The sequence below is a fragment of the Orycteropus afer genome, unplaced genomic scaffold (assembly GCF_000298275.1).
Source record: "Orycteropus afer afer isolate SDZICR_OR568_19922 unplaced genomic scaffold, OryAfe1.0 scaffold00573, whole genome shotgun sequence".
Lineage (NCBI taxonomy): Eukaryota > Metazoa > Chordata > Mammalia > Tubulidentata > Orycteropodidae > Orycteropus > Orycteropus afer.
Genome location: NW_006922160.1, coordinates 1311745 through 1332520, shown reverse-complemented (window position 1 = coordinate 1332520; position 20776 = coordinate 1311745). Strand labels below are relative to the sequence as shown.

The window sequence follows — 20776 nt, the reverse complement described above, 5'->3', positions numbered from 1 at the left end:
ACAAAAGGACAACTCAATCAGAAGTTACGCAAAAAGTGGTGGTAGAATACTTGAGACTATAGCCCTTAGTTACTCTTCAAGCCTGGAATTTAACTCACCCCTGTGAATCAACTCAACAATAGACAGTTCTACAAGGTGAACAATAATATTAGGCAGGTATGCACTCAATCAACTAAACAAGATCAAAAGGGCAGCACTTGCTCAGTGACAAAGCTCAGAAGACAGAGGGACAGGAAAGAAGGACTAATGGAAGTAGGAAACACAGGGAGGAAGTAGAAATAGTGCTATTACATTGTGAGGATCACAATGAATGTCACAAAACAAAATGCATATGAATTGTTGAATTGAAAATGAATTTGTTCTATAAACTTTCACTCAAATCACAATAAAAAGTTAAAAACAAAACCAAACAAAACTCAGCAAAGGATCTGAATAGACATTTCACCAAAAAAGACATACAAATGGCCAACAAGCATATGAAAAGATGCTCAACATCATTATTCATTTGAAACCAAACAAGTTGATTCAAACTCATGGCGACCCCATGTATGGCAGAGTAGAACTTCATTCCATAGGGTTTTCAAAGCTGTAACCTTTTGGAAGCAGATCACCAGGTTTTTCTTGCAAGATGCCTCTGGGTAGGTTCGAACCACCAACCTTTTGTTTAGTAGTCTAGCACTTAACCTAGTAGTTGAAAGCTTAACTATTTGTGCCACCCAGGGACTCCATCATTATTTATTAAAGAAATATAAATCAAAACCACAAACAGGTATCACTTCACCCCCACGAGGATAACTATGGCTAGAAAAATAGAAAACAACAAGCATTGATGAGGTGGATAAATTCGAACCATCATTCACTGCTGGTGGACCTGTAAAATGGTCCAGCCACTGTGGAAAACATTTCACAGTTCCTTGAAAAGTTATACATACAACCCAACAATTCCACTCCAGTATACATCCAAAAGAACTGAAAGCAGAAATGCAATAGAAAACCTTTACACCAGTGCTCACTGTAGCAGTATTCACAACAGCCAAAAGGTAGAAACAGCCTAAATGTCAATCAACAAAAGAGTAGACAAACAAAATGTAATATATCTATAAAATGCATATTATTCAACCATAAAGAGAAATGAAGTTGTGATACATGAACTTTGAAAACATTATGCCAAGTGAAATCAATCAATCACAAAAGAACAAATATATTGTATGATCCCACTTATATGAAATATTTAGAATAGGCAAATGCATAGAAACTGGAGTTTATTACTGGTTACCAGGGGCAGGCAGGAGGTGGGGGAAAAGAGGAGTTATTGCTTAAGGTGCAGCGAGTTTCTATTAAGAGTGATGAAAAAATTTATAAACTAATAGTGGTGATGGTTGTACACTATGTGAACATGATTAATGTCACTCATTTGGACATGTGAAAAGTGTTGAAATAGCAAATGTTTTGTTATGTATATTTATATCACAATTTTTAGAAAGTTCACCTTAAAGAGAAAAAGCTCAAGACTAATATGGATAGAAAACCATTAGAGAAAACAGCAGGTAAAGAAGGAGGCTTTGCCCTACCAGATATCAAGATTAACTATGTTGTTGTTATGTGCTATTAAGTTGGCTCCAACTCATGGCGACCCTATGTACGACAGAAAAAAACACTGACCGTGTGCCATCTTCACAACCCTTGCCTATACTTGAGCCCATCATTGCAGCCACTGTGTCAATCCATCTTGCTGACCCTCTTTTTTCACTGACCCTCTACTTTACCAAGCATTATATCCTTCTCCAGGGAATAGTCCTTTCTGACAAAATGACTAAAGTATGAGAAACAAAGTCTGGCAATTCTCACTTCCAAGGAGCATTCCAGCTGCATGGTTTCTGGATAGATTTGTTCCTTCTTCTAGTAGTCCATGGTATTTTCAGTATTCTTTGCCAACTCCATAATTCAAAGGCATCAACTCTTCTTTGGTCTTTCTTATCTATTGTGCAGCTTTCATACATATATGAGGTGACTGAGAATATCATGGCTTGGGTTAGGTGCACCTTAGTCTTCAAAGTCTTTGCTTCTTAACACTTCAAAGAAATTTTCCCAGTGCAATATGATGTCTGATTTCTTGACTGCTGCTTCCGTGGGTGTTAGTTGTGGATCCAAGTAAAATGAAATGCCTGACAACTTCAATCTTTTCTCCATTTATCATGAAGTGGCTTATTAGTCCAGTTGTGAGAATTTTTGTTTTCTTTATGTTGAATGTAATCATAGTCTTTGATCTTCATCAGTAAGTGCCTCAAGTCTTCTTCACTTTCAGCAAGCAAGGTTGGGTCATCTGTATATCGCAGGTTGTTAATGAGTCTTCCTCCAATCCTGATGCCATGGCCTTCATACAGTCCAGCTTGTTGGATTATTTGCTCAGCATACAGATTGAATAAGTATGGTGAAAGCATACAACCCTGGCACACACCCTTCCTGATTTTAAACTATGCAGTATCCTATGTAGGTTACTCATAAGCACAGTTAAGTGTTCTGGAATTTCCATTCTTTGCCATATTATTCATTATTTGTTATGACCCACACAGTCAAATGCTTTTGAATAGGCAATAAAACACAGGTAAACATCTTTCTAGTATTCTTTGCTGTCAGCCAAGATCCATCTGACATCATCAATGATATCTCTAGTTCCATGTCCTCTTCTGAATCCAGCTTGAATTTCTCTAAGTTCCCTGTCAATACACTGTCACAAATGTTTTTGAATTGTCTTTAGCAAGACAATTCTTGTATGTGATATTAATGACACTGTTTGATAATTCCCACATTCTGTTGGATAACCTTTCTTTGGAATGGGCATAAATATTGATCTCTGGTGGTGTAGTACCTAAGGCATTTGACTGCTAACCAGAAGGCTGGTGGTTCAAACCAACCAGCCACTCCTTGGAAGGAAGCTGGGGCAATCTACTTCTGTAGATATATCACCTCGGAAACCCAAGGAGGGGTCGCTATGAGTTGGATTCGACTCAATGGCAGTGAGTTTGGTTTTTTGGTTTTTACCGATCATGAGGAAAGGATTTCATAGAAAACCAATAGTAAGAATTCTGTCTCTCCTTTAACAAAAAGTCACTGAGTACCTATGTTTGAGGCACTAAACAAACTGCTGGGGATACGACTGTGAACAGCAGTTCACAATCTAGAAAGAGAAAGTGATTTTTAAAAATATTTTAAAAAGTACACTAAAAGGTTTTACAATTATTTATTAAAACATCTATTGGGTCTATTATAAAAACACATCTTTAAAAATGTACACATTTTCAAAATGGAATTATATCTTGTAACTTGCTTTTATCCCACTTAATCCTTTATTTCTAACATTCCCAGAGGATGTTCCTAGGATTCTGGTTTTCAACTTCACCCCAGGATTTTCAAGATTGAGTCCAGTGGTGTTAACAGTAAGCACCTAGTATGCTTAACCCGCTGCTCCTCTTCTGTCTGCACCTGGGCTAAATCTGAGCCTACCTCAGTTTCCTCATCTATCAAACAGGGATAATAATAGCTCCTACCTCATGGGGTTGCAGTGAAGATTAGAAGAGTTTAGCTCCTTAACACTGAGCATGTGCCTGGCATAAATGTCAGCTATTTTTATTATGTGGCACTCACTAAGATTAACATGCACAACCCTATATGGCAAGCAGTCATTTGGAATTTGAACACTAGCTCCTTGATAAGAAAGGCACAGGACCTATACAAGAAAGCCATAAGGTTTTACTGATTGTCAAGGAGGAAAACTCAAACAAGGAAAGTTATTCTATCCTTCTGTTTGGAAAGATAATATTGTAAAGATATCAATTCTCCTTTAATTATCTTATAAATTTAATGTAGTAGTTCTTCAGGGGACATTTGGCAATGTCTGAAGGCATTATTACTGGTTGTCACAAATGGAGGGGCTGCTCATTACTGTAAAAAGACAGAGAAGGGTTTGCTTGGGAAAGGGAACTCACCCGGGATGGGGAGGGAAGGGGAGGGATTAATTTCGGGCTAGTTGGGGCCTACACGCTGACATGGGTAGGGGCAGGGATATACTGGAAGGATATATGACCACCATAATAACACTGGGAAATAAGAGGGCACCGAACTGTGCACATGAGAGATAGACGACAGATGCTAATACCAACCAATGTGTCTACAATGCTGCAATGCCATTAACACCAAACACTAGGCTATACATATAAACACATAAACACCTGAGATGATCAGACAGGGGTCAGTGAATAGAGGTATACTCTAGGCCAAGGATAGATTCAGCTGAGGTTAATCTTGCACAGACACCAGTGATACAAAATACCTGCAGTCCTTACAGAAACAATAGAAGACAGACACAGAGTAATCCGTCACAGACAACCAGACACTATGGGAGAGAGATCTAATAGAGCTACTGCCTCAGGACCATAGTACTGGGGGACACCAGACTCAATTGGCACAACAAAATACATAAAAGCGTTGCTTCACATCCTACATAGGTGAGTAGCCACTGGGGTCTTAAAAGCTTTCAAGCAGCCATCTAAGATGCAGCTAATGGTCTCCTAGCATTGGAAGTGAAGAGAACGCAAAAAAAAAAAAAAAAAAAAAAACCCAAGGGCAGTTAGAAGCATCAGCCCTAGGATACGATGGCCCTCGAGACCAGAAGAACTAGATGGTTCCTGGGTACCAATGCCAACCACTCAGGAAAGGATCAAATCTGTAGATCCTGGATAGAGTGGGATGGAAAATGTGGAACAAAATCCAAAAACTCAATAATGACCAGAATTACTGGTCAGATGAAATCTGGTGAGACTCCCAATACTATGGCCCTGGAACACATTCTGCGCCTGGAATAAAACTCACCCCCAGGGGCAGGCTCTCAGCCCAATAGTTAACAAGATGTACACGCAGACCACTCAACCCAGGATGACACACCCACATACTCTATGGCAATACATCCCTTAGAGCAATAGACCATGGGACATCTGAGGACCAACATTCAAACTAAGGAAATGCAGGACAAACATGAGTGCATAAATATGAGGCGCTCTGGGGGAGGGTTGCAGGGTAGGGAGGGGAGGAGACTGGGTTGGGTTGGACATAGCGAATGGGGAATGAAACTAAATGTACATGTTACGTTGAATGTAAAACAAGCTCTTAAAAAAAATAAATAAAGATAACTACAAAAACAAACAAACACACAAAAAAATGGAGGGGCTGCTACTGGCATCTAGTGGGTAGAAGCCAGAGATGCTGCCAAACGCAGTGCACAGGACAACCCCCTATATCGAAGCAGTATCTGATCCAAAGAAACCCTAACCCAAAGAAATTCTTGACAAAATGATTCTAAAGTTAATTTAGAGAAACAAATGGGCACAAATACCCAAGAAACTTTTTTTTTTGGGGGGGGGGTAAGTAAGCAGAGGTAATCATTTGGCTACATAACAAAAGATATTCTCAAACCACAAAAATAAAACAGTATAAAAGTTCTGGCATTGAGAACAGACAATTCAATGAAACATAATAGAAAAAGACCCAAGTATATAAAGTATTTCGGTGTAAAAAACATGTTTCAAATCAGCAGAGAAAAGATAATTATTCAAGAAATGATTCATAGACAATTGATTAACACCATATTTTATCTATTTTAACAGCCAAATTGTTTTTCCCAAACATCCACAATTGGAATGCACCTTATAAGTACATTTTGTGTGGTAGTCTTTTTTTTCCTGAAAAGCTGTCATTAAAGTGACAGCAAGTCTTTAGTGCTACCTTGGATATAAGGCAACACAGTATATGGAAAATAGTAAGTATACCACAGGACACACAGAACATTTCAGATGAATTAAAGAGGTAAATGTTAAGAATGAGATGGTAAAATAACCATAATAAAACATAAGACAATGTGGTGGGAAAAAATCTTTCTGAACACAAAGAAAGAAAGAAAGAAAGAAAGAAAAAAGATGCATATATACATATATAAAAATATGATACTACCTTGAATAAAATATCACAACTTATAAATTGCTAAATTTAGTGCAAACTCAATTTTTGAAGGGGAAGTTATCTGCAAGTTGACAAAATGATTTTAAAATTATTTGAAAGAATAAGCATGCAAAACTAGCCAGTGACAATTTTAAAAAAAAGAGAAATGGAAAGCTTCCTCTGCTCCTCTGCTTATAATTAAAACAGCATGTACCAATGACAGAATAGGAAGTCTACATAGATACAAGAATATAAAAGTTTACTGTTTGATAAAGGTAATATTTCAAACCATTGGCTATAGATTATTCAGTAAATGATGTTGGGACAACTGGCCATCTGGGGAGAAAAAAAACTAGATTGCCACTTAACTCCTTTTTTGAAACTAATTCTAAGTGGATTAAAGAATTAAATATTAACAAATTAAATCACATAAGCATAGCACACACACACAACAAAACCAAAAACACTGCCATCAGATCCCACTCCTAGCAACCCCTCCTTGGGTTTCCAAGGTGGTATCACTATGGAAGTAGATTGCCCAACCTTCCTTCTGAGCAGGAGTGGCTAGTGGGTTTGAACCGCCAGCCTTCTGGTTATAGGTCAACATTCTTATCATCTTAGAACTGAAGAAGGCATTTTTAATCATGACAACAGAGACGGAAATCATAAAGGAATAGAATTGACTACATAAAAATTTAAAACTTCCGTAAACAAACCAAAAGAGGAATCAGAAGTTGGAAAGTTTGTAAGATATATGACAGAGGGGTCTTTATTGTATAACTAGAAAATATAAACTAGTAAGAAAAATTACAGGAGCTCTGATATAGTAGTGCCTAAGGCACTTGACTGCTCACCAGAAGGTTGTTGGTTCAAACCTACCAGCCACTCCTCGGAAGGAAGGTTGAGCAATCTACTTCTGTAGTGATACTACCTTGGAAACCCAAGGAGGGGTGGTTGTTATGAGTTGGATCCGACTCAGTGGCAGTGGGTTTTGTTTGTTTTGGTTTAAGAAAAATTACAACTCAATAGAAAAACGAGCAAAGGATGAGAAAGACAAGTCACAAAAGAAGAAATATTAAAGCCAGTTAAGCGTGAAAGATGTCCAGTTCTGCCAGATGCTAAGCACACTCTGATCTCTAACCTCACTAACTGCTCCTCTTCCTCTGTCTGCACCTGGGTTAAATGTTGGCAGCTGCAAAACTAGATCTCGGATGCTCTTCTCTACATCAACTCTCAGCTTAGCAGACCTTATCCAGGTCAATGACTTTACTGCCACCAGTCAAGAAATGTGTAGGCACACTTCTTAGAACAGTCAATCATGGGAGAACAAAACGGCAGTATTTGCACAGGGAGAGAGCTCAGAAGGCAGAATGCATAGGAAGGAAGGGCACAGGGAAGAGGTAACCATAGGGAGGAAGTGGGAAGAGAGCTGTTACATTGTGGGGACTGCAGTCAATGTCATGAAACAAAATGTGTATGAACTGCTGTATGGAAAATGAATTTGCTCTGTAAACTTTCCCCTAAATCACAATTAAAAAGAAAGGAAGAAAGAAAGAAATGTGTACAGCATTCAAGAAATCAAATGATGTTCTGGATTGGAGAAGTCTGTTGCAAAACATCTCTTTACATTTCTTTTTTTTTTTTTTTCTCGGTATGAGTCGGGTCCGACTCAATGGCAAATAACAACAACAAATTTTATTTATTTTGTTGTTGTTGAGAATATACACAACAAAATATATACCAATTCAACATTTCCACGTGTACAATTTAGTGACATTGATCGCATTCTTCAAGTTGTGCAGCCATTCTCACCCTCCTTTTCTCAACTTTCCTTCCTCATTAACATAAACTCACTGCCCCCTAAGGTTCCTATGTAATATTTCCAGTTGCTGTTATCAATTTGATCCCATATAGATGGTCCTTAAAAGAGCATAATGCTCAAGGCAGGCATTTATTACTAGCTAAGCTAAAGTACACTATTATTTGGTTTTTAAGATGATTCCAGGGGACATTTTTGGTTTAAGTTTAAAGATTATCTCAAGACAAAATAGTTCAGGGTTTCATCTGCCTTACATGGCCTCAGAAAGTCGAGTCCATGAGAATTTGAAATTCTGTTCTACATTTTCCCTGTTTTGATCAGAATTATTCTATGGAATCTTTGATCAAAATGTTTAATAATGGTAGCTGTGCACTATCCAGTTCTATTGCTCTCACAGCAAAGGAGGCAATTGTTCACGGAGGTAATTAGCTACACATTCCATACTCTCTTTCTTATTCCTGACTCTCCTCCTTCCTCTGTTGTCCCAGGTAAATAGAGACCAATTGTTGTACCCTGGGTGGCCACTTGAAATTTTTAAGACCCTAGGCACTACACAACAAACTAGAAGACAGAAGCACTAAACACATTATTGTTGTTAGTGGTGTTGTTATGTGCCGTCGAGTCGGACCTGACCCCTCCTTGGGTTTCTGAGGCAGTATCACTACGGAAGTAGATTGCCCAACCTTCCTTCCGAGGCGTGGAAACACATTATTAGGCCAACTAATTGGGATGTACCAAGAAACCATGACCCTAAATCTTCAAAACAAGGAACAAAATCCCATGAGATGTTTGGTTGCATGTAAGCAGCCTCATCAGCTACTTTTTTTTTTTTTTTTTTTTGCCATTGTTGTAAATACATCTATCACACAACTTATACCAATTCAACTTTTTATAGGTGTACAACTTATAGACAGCCATTACAATAATTCTTCCCTTAATTAGTATGATTTTTCCATCACTGTCAACTCCTCTTTTTTCCCCTCCCTTCCACCCGTGGTAACCACTAATAAACTTTGGTCCCTATACATTCACATTTTCTTGTCTTTTTATACAAGTGAGGTCATACAAAATTTGTCCTTTTGTGATTGCCTTACTTTGCTCAGAATCATGTCTTCAAGTTCCATCCATACTGTAGCATATATTGAGACTTCATTTATCCTACTGGCTGTGTACTATTTCACTGTATATATTTTTCATATTTTGCTTATCTATTCATCTGTTGATGGGCATTTAGGTTGTTTCCACCTTTTGGCAACTGCAAATAATGCTGCAGTGAATACTGGTGTACAAACCTCATTTTGAGTCTCTGCTTTCAAGACTTTTGGGTATAGATCTAGGAATGGAATGGCTGGGTCATATGGTAATTCTATTTTTAGTTTTTGGAAGAACCAGCATAATGTTTTTCACAGTGGCTGTATCATTCTGCATTTCTACCAGCAATGGATAAGGGTTCCAGTTTTCCTATATCCTCACTAACATTTGTTGTTTTTTAAAATTTTAGCCTCATATGCATGTGAAAGTAGACAATGAAAAAGGAAGACCAAAAATAGTTGATGCTTCTGAATTGTGGTGTTGGCGAAGAATACTGAAAATACCATGGACTGCCAGAAGATGAACAACTATGTCCTGGAAGAAGTGCAGCTGAATGTTCCTTACAAGCGAGAATGGCCAGACTTCATCTGAACTACTTTAGATATGTTACCAGACGGGACCAGTCCCTAGAGAAGAATATCATGCTTAGTAAGGCAGAGGGTCAGTGAAAAAGGAGAAGACCCTTAACTAGATGGAGAGACACTGGCTGCTCAAGCATAGCAAGGATTGTGAGGATGGCACAGGACCAGGCAGTGTTTTGTTCTGTTGTACATAGGATTGCTATGAGTCAGAGCCAACTTGACAGCACCTAACAACAACAATCTTAGTGGGAATATAATGGTACTTTATTGTGCTTTTCATTTGCATTTCTCTGATGGTTAATGATGTTGACCATCTTTTCAAGTTTGGTGGCCATCTGAATGTCCTCCTTTGTGAAATAAATGTCTATTCAAGTCCTTTGCACATTTTATGATTGGGTTATTTTTCTTTTTGCTGTTAATTTGCTAGCTATTAGATTCTTGTCAGATATACGGTTTCTGAAGATATTCTCCCAGTTGGTAACTTGTCTTTTCACTCTTTTGGAAAAATGATGAACCCAAAACCCATCAAACCCGCTGTGGTCAATTTTGACTCATAACAACCCTATAGGACAGAGTAGAATTGCCCCACAGGGTTTTTAAGGCTACTAATCTTTACAGAATCTGACTGCCACATCTTTCTCCTGTGGAGCACCTAGTAAATTCAATCTGCCAACCTTCTGACTAGTAGCTGAGGTGCTTGAATCACTGCACAAAGTTTCCTTTCTTGACCAACAGAAGTTTTTAAAAATTTCTATGAGGTCCTACTTATTTATTTTGTCTTTTGCTGTTTGTGTTTTTGTTCTTATATTAGATAATCCATTGTTAAAAGTAGGCCTGAGGAGGTTGTCCCTGCTTGCTTTTCAAAGAATTTCATGGTTTTAGTTTGTACATTTAGGTCCTTAATCCATTTGAATTTATTTTTGTGTATGGTGTGAGGCAAGGATCCTGTTTCATTCTTTAAAGTTTTGAAAAGCAAAGATGTCACTTTAACGACTAAGGTGCATCAGACCCAAGCCATGGTTTTTTCAGTTGCTTCATAGCCTGTGAAAGCCAGATAATGAAAAAGGAGAACAGAAGAACTGATGTATTTGAACTGCAGTGTTAACAAAGAATAAGCACTTAGCTGCTAACCAAAGAGCTGCTCCATGGGAGAAAGATGTGGCAGTCTGCTCCTGTAAAGATTTACTGCCTTAGAAACTCTATTGGGAAGTTCTACTCTGTCCAGTAGGGTCACTATGAGATGGAATTGACTCAATGGCAGTGGGTTTGATTTTTTTGTTTGATAGAATAATGAATAAATCTGTCTTAGGAGAAATACAGGAGCTCTGGTGATATAGTGCCTAAAGCATGTGACTGCTAACCAGAAGGCTGGTGGTTCAAATCCACTAGCCACTCCTTGGAAGGAAGATTGGGCTATCTACTTTCACGGTGAGAAAAAAAAAAAAAAAAAGAAAAAAGAAAACCTCACTGCCATTTGAGTTGGATCTTACTCATAGCAACCTCTCCTTGGGTTTCCGAGGCAGTACCACTACAGAAGTAGATTGCCTAATCTTCCTTCTGAGGAGTGGCTGGTGGGTTTGAACCACCAGCCTTCTGGTTAGCAGTAAAATGCCTTAGGCACTATGCCACCTCAGAACCCAAGGAGGGGTCGCTATGAGTTGGATCCGACTTGACGGCAGTGAGTTTGTTTTTTCTCTTTTGGTGGGAGAAATGCAACCAGAATGCTTCAGAGAAGCAAGGATGGTGAGACTTCAGCTTACTTACTTACGATATATCATCAGGAAAGAATAATTGCTACACAAGGATATCATGTTTGGTAAAATGGAGGGCAAGTGAAAACAAGAGAAACCCTCAATCATATGGGCTGATACAGTTGCTGCAACAATGAACACAAACAAACCAACTGTCATGAAGATGGTGCAGGACTGGGCAACATTTCTTCTTGTTGTATGTAATATAAAAAAGCCCTGGTGCTGCAATGGATAAGCACTTGGCAGCTAACCAAAAGATCAGTGGTTCAAACCCATCAGAGGTATAATACAGTCCAGAAAGTCAATGTTCTATAACCTACTGTGGTGAGTAGCAACTGGGGTCTTAAAAGCTTGTGAGTGGCCATCTAAGGTGCAACTATTGATATCTCACCATCTGGTGCAAAAAAGAGTGAAGAAAATCAAAGGCACAAGGAAACAATTAGTCCAAAGCACTAACAGATCATATGAACCCCAGCCTCTATGACCTTGAGACCATAAGAACTAGATGGTGCCTAGCTACTACTGCTGATCACTTTGAAAGAGATCACAGAAGGAGGTCCTGGATAGAGTTGGGGAAAATATGGAACAAAACTCAAAATCATAAAACAGTAATATCAGGAGGGTATGCACTCATTAGAACACTCAAGCATATGAGATCAAGAGGGCAGTATTTGACCAGGGATAGAAATAGGAAGGAGGGAACGGATGGGGAAGGAAGGATGAAAGGAAGGGGTGACCGCAGGGAGGAAGTGGGAAGAATGCTGTTACAGTGTGGGGACTGCAGTGAACGTCACAAAACAGAATGTGCATGGATTGCTGAATGGAAAATCAATTTGCTTTGTAAAATTACACACCAAAAAAAAAAAAAAAACCCACCAGCTGTTCTGTAGGGGGAAAAGACCTGGTAATCTGCTTCCACAAAGATTACAGCCTAAGAAACTCTATGGGGCATTTCTACTCTGTCATACAGAATCACTGATTCAGAATCAATTCGACAACACACAACAGCATATATAAGGTAGCATGAGTCGGAGCGGACTTGATGCCTTCTTTTTCTTCCTAACACATTAAATTTATGTTATTGTTTAATGTTTGTCTCCCCTCATTAAAATGAAATCTCCATGAGGGCAAGGACTTAGCTTTGTTCATATATTCTAGCACGTAGAACAATGCCTGGCATATAGTATCAAAAAACCAAACCCATTGCCATCAACTTGACTCCAACTTATAGAAACCCCACAGGGTTTCCAATGCTATAATCTTTACAGAAGCAGACTTCCTTATCTTTCTCTTGTGGAGCAATTGGTGGGTTTGAACAGCTAATTTTCTGGTTAACAGCCAAGAGCTTAACCACTGTGCTACCATGGCTTGGCATATAGTAAGTATTCCATAAATATTTACTGAATAAATTGATAATAACTACAGGTGGCCAGGTAGTGGATCATAGGCTACTGATGAGAATAAAATTAACGTACAATTTCTATAGGAAAAACTGGAAATGTTCCAAAAGCCCTGAAAGATGGGCATACCTTCTGATTCCACAATCTCACTTCTAAGAGGAATTTATCCTAAACAAATAAGTGAACAAGGGTACAAAGATTATTCATTAGGACATTTCTCAATGGGTTGTTTATGACACAGAAAAGTTAGAAACAATGACATGATATCTTTTAATAAGAAATTATAAAAACTGTACATCTGGACAACGAAATGCATTGAAATATTAAGATATATATTCATGCCACTTTAGTTTTATGTATTTTACAGAACATAAATTATATTTCAATAAAATATGTTTAAAAAAGATATTTATTAGTATAGAAAGAGATCTAAAATATATTAAGAGAAAGAGGCAAACTGAAAAAAAAGAAACTCATGTATAGCAAGACTTCAGAAAAGACACAGAAAAATGTGTGGCTGGATGCAAAGGTATATATGGGTGATAAATGAAAATGTTAACATTGATTATCTTTGGGTGGTAAGATTAAAGGCAATTTTTATATTCTTCTTCATATATTACTAAATTTTCTATCTTTCTACCATCAAACAAAAAACTCACTGCCACTGAGCCAATTCCAACTCATAGCAACCCTATAGGTCAGAGTAGAACTGCCCCATAGGGTTTCTGAGATTGTAAATCTTTATGGAAGCAGTGTGCCTCATCTTTCTTCTGTAGACTGGCTGGTGGGTTCAAACCACCAAGGTTTTGGTTAGCAGCCAAATGCTTTACCCACTGCACCACCAGAGTGCCTTCTTTCTCCCATTATGCCAATCAAAATTAACTATTTGAACATGTTCTACTTTTATAAGTGAGAAAGAAAGCTATAAATATTATTGACACACTTCATCAACTCAATGAAGACAAAAGCCCAGGTTAAAAACCAGTAGTTCAGAAATGTCAGCTACACTATTGGAGATGGCCTTCTGATTTCCTGAATTCAGAATATCCCTGTCTCTGGACCTCAAAGTCAACATTTATAAAATAGAAAAAATAAAACATTTCTTTTCTTTCATTGCCTGCCAATCTTGAGAAGGCCAGGCCTGGCTGAGAAGCAGCACCACAAAGAATAGCAAAAGCTATCATTTATGCTAGATACGTCCCTTGCATTGCCTCAATAAAAACCTCACAACAAACCTGCAAGGTAGAGATTAATGCTCACAGGCTCAAAAGCTGAGAGAGATGCCACAACTTGCCAGAGTTCACACAGCTGCTATGTGTGGGATCTTGATTCAAGTGGAGACCTCTCAGACCTGAGCACCTACAGGAAAACTAGACAATGGCACTTTAGGCTTTATAACCTTGACAAATCTCTTCATGCCTCTGATCTTTTACAGGCAGTCCCCGGATTATGAATGAGTTTCCTTTCTAAATCTGTCTTTAAGTTGAATTTGTACTCAGATCCAAATAGTTAAGTATGGTTCTTATCTAATATCAGTTAGTCAAATGTTTGTCTTAGTATGTAGTATACAGTGTATCTTCTATGCATAAAAAATATTAAAGAAACACTTCCGGATATACTAAAACATCTTTAATATAACACAGTGATAATAATAATAATAATAATAATGTTTTGACGTGTCATAAAGTAGTGCCCCTTTGTTACTACAAACTATTGTTATGAGGGTTGGCAATTACATGTTTTCATAAGTCAGACATTCATATTCCAGGGACTGCTTGTTCATGGTTTTCCTACCACCCTGATCTAATTTAAAAGAAAGATAAGATGAAAACAAGTGTGAAGTTTTTAGAGAGCTGGAGCAAAAATTTGGAGAAGCAAGATTTAAATTGGGCACTGCTCTCTGGAATATGTCCCTCATCTCTCTTCAACTCAAAGGGCTCAAGGTCAAAATGCTTGGTTGGGGTGGGGAGGAGAGGGAAGAGGGGAGCAGTGAGAGGGTACCCCCATGTATGTGTGTGAAGGACCACAATCCACTCAATAGACAAGGATAAGGATGGCATCTGTGCACTGAAGAAGGAACCTGGACCAGGATGAAGGAAGACAGACAATACCTGGGAGGCAGGAAGCAGGTAGGAAGAAGGAAAAAATTAAAGGGGGACTGAGAGAAAGGGTAATAGGAAAAAGGAGCAACTAGGAGGAAAGTAAGGGTGTATTTTTTTCTTCTATACTTATCCTTGATCATCTCAGTCACTATTGAAGAACTGACACATTTGAACTATAGAGTTGGCAAAGAATACTGAATATACTATGGACTGCCAGAAGAATGAACAAATCTGTCTTGGAAGAAGTAATGCTAGAATGTTCCTTAGAACTGAGGATGGTGAAACTTCATCTCATTTACTTCTGACATGTCAGAATATGTCAGACATATTCCAGGAGGGACCAATCTCTGGAGAAAGACATTATGCTTGGTAAAGTAGATGGTCAGCAAAAAAGAGGGAGATCCTCAATGGCACTGACTGACACAATGCTGCCACACAGGGCAGCACTTCATTCTATATACATGAGGTCACTATAAGTAAGTGCCAACTAAATGGTACCTAACAACAGTAACAATTTTTTCTCCTACTTTTTTTGTCTCTATATTCTCTTTCTTAATGATCTCAGTCACTGCTAGACTTTCAATGTTTCTTTCTATTTGGGTGATTGCCAAGTCTCTCCAGCCCTGACTTCTCTCCAGAGTTTCACTCCCCCATGTGCAGCTCCTCTGGGCTGGCCATATCCAGTTCCACTTCCCATTAGCACTTAAAACCCAGAAGGTAGAAATTGAATTCAGCATCTCTGCCACCCTGAGCCAGGTCCTTCTCTTATGCTCACTCTTACTTAGCAAACATTCACTTGAACTGCTCCCTCTCTCCCATCCCTTCACACATTTTTATCCAACAAATTCTTACTGTGGATTTACTTTGTCTCATACACTCTGCCACAGCACTGGGCACATCCATTCAGTCACCACGCCCAGTCACTTCTACCTTGAAAATCTCTTGTGTCTGTCCAAGCCAATTAATTTTTTTTACTGAGGTCTACTGATAATAATCCCTCTTGCTTGACCCACGGCAACATAATATGTTAACTGGTCTTGCATGCCATTCATTCTATAGCAATCACCTAGCACTAAGCACTGTATCTGGGACACAGAGCAGGCCCACAGTGGAGGCTTAGGGACGGCAGATCTGCTGGAAAGGGAATTGGGGCAGCAGAAGCTAGCAGATTTGTCTTGAAGGAGTGTTTGCACATGAAGCAGACAAGGTATTTTACTTATGTTACAATTCTGTACAAATAACATTGTTGTTGTTGTTATGTGCGTCGAGTCGGACCCGACTCATAGCGACCCCTCCTTGGGTTTCCGAGGCAGTATCACTACGGAAGTAGATTGCCCCATCTTCCTTCCGAGGAGTGGCTGGTGGGTTTGAACCGCCAGCCTTCTGGTTAGCAGTCAAGTGCCTTTAGGCACTACGCTACCAGAGCTCCTACAAATAACATTAGTCTGATAATTATTTTATTTTTATTTCTGGAGCATGGCTTTGGGAGGCTAGGGAGATTACTAGAGGTCAGATGTCTTCTGATAGAGAGCCTGCTCACCTACCACCCTCAAGTAGAAATTCAATAACTATTTGTTGAATATATCACCTTCTACAACAGAAACCACAGGTGTTGTTTCTTCACTGTATTCCCAGCCCCTAGAATATCGGGTTCATAGTGGGGTTCAGTTAAGTATCTGTGGAGTATTCTGGAATGGCAGGGACCATAGATGTTTTTATTTGCCACCTTAGGAAGGACAAACATGAAGGGGCCTGAGGGAAATGGAAATAGTGCATGTTGCTTCCCTCCCTACCCCCTCAGTACTAGGTACATGGTTAAATGTTTGCTAAGACAAATAAATCACCCTCCGGCACCACTCCAAAATGGGGACCCAAGCTCTGCAGCCAGGCCCTGGAGCGCAGCCACCATCTGGCTAGGCTCGGCGTTGTCCGCCCTCCCTCTCAGCCTGGGCTCCTGTTACCACCTTCTCGCACACATCTGTACCCACCGCAAGCCAAACAATGGCACGCTCAGCTTTCCAGCCTCGAGGTCAGTGTCCGGGCTGTTATCCCGCCTGATCCCCCACAGCCCCCGCCCCGACCTGGCCCGCCAGCCCAGGCTCTAGGGGCGTCGGCGGCCAAGTCTGAGACCGCCTCCTGCTGCGGGCCCTGGCACCCCTGCCCCAAGCGCGCAGAATGTCGTCCATGTGCTCGGCCGCAGCTTGCCATACCCAGTCGGCTCGGGGCTGAGCGCTGAGCCCAGGAGACCAGGCCGCCTAGCCCGTCCCGCCGCGCTCCTCCCGGCCTGAGAGGCCGGGAAGGCGGCAAGGCGGGAAGTGGCAGCAGCTGTGAGGCGCCAGGGAGCGGCGGGCGGGGCCGGTGCGCCGCCTCCCCTTCGCCCGGGGGACTGGGCAAGCGGAGGCTCGCTCACTCACCACTGTCCGGCGGGGCACTGCGCCGGGGGTCCGGGACAGGGCCCGGCGGATCCTTCGCGCCCGGCCCGAGCGGGGTGCCCCGGAACTCTCAGAGCCGCTGTCGTCCGAGATCACGATGAACTCCTCCATGGCTGCGGGCCCGGCCGAGCCAGTGCGCGGGCAGCCAACGACCCAGGCGGCGGCAGCAGCAGCACCGCAGCGGTGACTCCGGCTCCTGCTACTGAGGCTGTGGCGGCAGCGGCGACAACCCGGGCCATCACCCCGCCGGCCCCGCCCCGAGCCCGGCCTCCGACGGTCCTCCCCCTCCCACCCATCGAGCCCCGCCCACAGGCGGCGGGTGGCGGATGGCGGATGGCAGACGGCGGACTGCCGGGTTAGAGCCGCTGTCACTGTGCTTGGGGGCAGCACGCGCGTCCTTCCTCCTCAGGAGAAAAAAAGACAAAATTAAGTTGCAGCCGGCTTGGACCGGTGTTGGGAGGCGGGCGGGCGAGTCGCGAGACAGCGAGGGCTTCCCTAGCAGCTTCTAACTGACTAAACTGAGGTGTGATCTATCCCCTGCTTGGCTAAAGTGTGAACAGGCCTCTCTGACTGAAAGGAGAGAAGAGTACTCGAATGTGGGTGACCTGGGCCCTGAGTCATAGGGTAAAGGAGCCCTGGAATGTGGGTGACCAGGGTTCCCCCAACATCTCTGGGCGGGTAATCCTGACTGGTGGGGAAGAGGAGCCTCCGGTGTCTGAGGGTGGATGACTCGGCCCCTCCCTGACTGAAGGGGAAGAGAATTCCTTTCTTTGTGCACATGTGCGAGTGTATCTGTAGGAAAAATTTTTATAAGTGGATTTACTGAGTCAAAGGCTATGTTTATTTTATTGTTTTGATAAATGATAACAACTTACGCTCCCAAATTGTACCAATTTACAGTCTAACCAGCAATATATGTCTCTCAGGAATTTAAACCATGAAATACAGAGTTATTAAGTTGATAGCAGGATCGGAAGCTGAAAAAACGCACAAAGAGAAGCTTTACAGTAGCAGAGTCTGTGAATAATTAGATATTATGAATAAACAGAAGTTATAAAGAAAGATATCCTGGATGGAGGGGCAAGTGGTAGGTCGTTGACTGGTTGGTTGGTTGTAGGACAGGAACAATAAAATAAAAGATAAGACTTGTGTTACAGTGAATGTCATATTGACAAACTTCTGGTCAGGCTCCAACAACTTGGCAAAATATATTAACAGATCTGAAGAAAAATGTGTTTATCAGAAATGGGGTTGGTTCCTAAATGTTCTGCTGAGCACTGTATACTTTAGCTGAGTGATAGTTTAGGCAAGTATCACATCACCCAGACGAAAACCAAAAACCAAACTCACTGCCATGGAGTTGATTCCACCTCATAGCAACCCAGATTGGGTTTCCAAGGTGGTAAATGGAAGCAGATTGTCCCATCTTCCTTCTGCAACTTGTGGGTTTGAACAGAGCCACCAGAGGGCTTAAGGAAACAAACTGCTGGCCCCCACCCAAGAGTTTTTGGTTCAGTAGGTATAAGGTGTAGCCCAATAATTTTCATTTCTAACGTGTTCTTATGTTTCCAGTGTGGTGTAAATGGTTAACACTAGGCTGCTAACCAAAAGGTTGGCGGTTCCAGTCCACTCAGAGGTGTCTCAGAAGAAAGACCTGGTGATACACTTCTGATAACTCAGCCTTTGAAAAACCTATGGAGGCCAATTCTACATAAGGGTCACCATGAATCAGATTTGACTGAATGGCAACTATTTAGTTTTAACAAGTTCTCAGATATTGAAACTACTGCTATGGGGATGACACTTTGAGAACTACTGGTCTAGTGGATAGGGAACTTATGGTCAATAGGCTTTGGATGTTCTGGTCCAAAAGGTAAGATCATCCTTGTTGTCTTTACCTAATGTCATTAAACATTTAATTTATTTAATTCTCTCCTTGATACATTGTCTTCCCTAGGCTTCTGTGACTTTATACACATCTATTTCCTTCCACTTCTGCCACTTTTATTTAGTCCTTTATCCTGCCCGTTTTCCTCTACCCAGTCCTTAAATTTTGATGTTCCTCAGAGTTCTGACCTTGGTCACCTTCACATACTGTGTGTCATCCCTAGATGATCTCAACTCTTCCCATGGCTTCAATAATCATTGTTATATTGATGTCTCCCACAAGTTTGTTTCCAGCCCAGTCCTGTCCTTGAAGTTCCAGTTGTATATTTCAAAATGTCTGTTGGCAAGATACTCCTGGAAGCTCATGTTGTTGTTGTTATTTGCCGTCGAGTCGGCCCCGACTCATAGCTCATAGGCATCTCAAATTCAATATATCTAAAACTGTACCTACTCTCCCCATCCTCCCCACCACACACTAACTCTTCCCTTCATAAAAGCCTGCTTCTGTGTTCACTGTCTCAGTGAGTGGTGGTACCACTAGCTAGCCAGTTGCTCAAATGAGAAACCAGAGAATTCTCCTTGATTTCTATCTTTTCCTTATCAAGTCCTGTCTATTTTACCTCCTAAATATCTCTTGCATCCATTCACTTCTCTTGGACTCTGCTGCTATAATTTTAGCTAAGTTAAAATCATCTCTGGCCCAGTTCTACTGCAGCTTCCTCCAATATGGTCTTCCACTCTTGTCCTCTTTCTTTCCTTTCTTCACTCAGCTGAAATGATCTTAAGGAAGTTCATAGACACAGTGGTTTCCCAATAACAGTTAAGTTAGTTTCAACTCATAGTGAACATTGAGTTAGTTTCAACTCATAGTGACCCAATGTACAACAGAACGAAACACTGCCCAGTCCCCAAAACACTAGAAACTTCTGAATGTGAGACAAATATATATAATAGATGTGGTAGTTAAGGTTGTGTGTCAACTTGGCTGGGCCGTGGTTTTGAGTGGTTTGGCAGCTGGATGTAGTAGTTATCCCTGTGATGAGATTGTAATTACCCCCATGGTGGAATCTGCTGTGAGCAGTTGAAGGGCAGTTGCCTTTGGGGTGTGGCTTGCTTTCAGTATATATGGAAAAGCTTTGAGAAATGTCTCTAGCTTATTGACACTTTTGGCCTGAGCTTGAACCAGTGACCTGTTGTGTTGCCTGCTGATCTTTTTTTTTTTTCTTAAATGCATTTTACTGAAATATAATTTATGTACAGTGAAATACACAAACCTAAAGTGACATGGGTCAATGCATTTTTTTTTTGCAGTGTTCCCTCCCCTCCTTTCCCACCCCTGACAACCAACAAATAAAGTTTCCTTCCATATATAAACCTTTCCTTGACCCTCCACAACAACAAACTAATACTGTATTTGTCCTTCTGTGATTGACTTATTTCACTAAGCATAATGTCCTCCAAGTTCATCCATATTATGCGATGTTTTGCAGACTGTACATTATTCTTTAGTACTGCATAGCATTCCATTATATGTATGTACCATAGTTTGGTCATCCACTCTTCCACTATAAATCTTAAAGATAAGTCCCTTGCCAGATATGTAATTATCAGCAAATATGAATTTGTTGCTGTCATTTTTGTTATGTGCTTTTTCGTGGTGTTGATTTCTTTGTTCCATACAATTTTCTATGCTGAGCTTGTTTTGCTTATGAATCGTGTTA

At 40.7% G+C, this 20776-nt stretch overlaps 1 protein-coding gene across 1 annotated transcript in view; it reads right to left on the bottom strand.

Annotated features, from left to right (window-relative positions):
* Positions 1-17279, bottom strand: part of SIMC1 (SUMO interacting motifs containing 1) — a 144829-nt gene extending 127550 nt beyond the window's left edge. Inside the window, exon 1 of the mRNA XM_042783001.1 lies at positions 17151-17279. Coding sequence (XP_042638935.1) covers positions 17151-17279 — 129 coding nt within the window. The remainder of the gene's footprint in view (positions 1-17150) is intronic.
* Positions 17280-20776: the final 3497 nt, after the last annotated feature.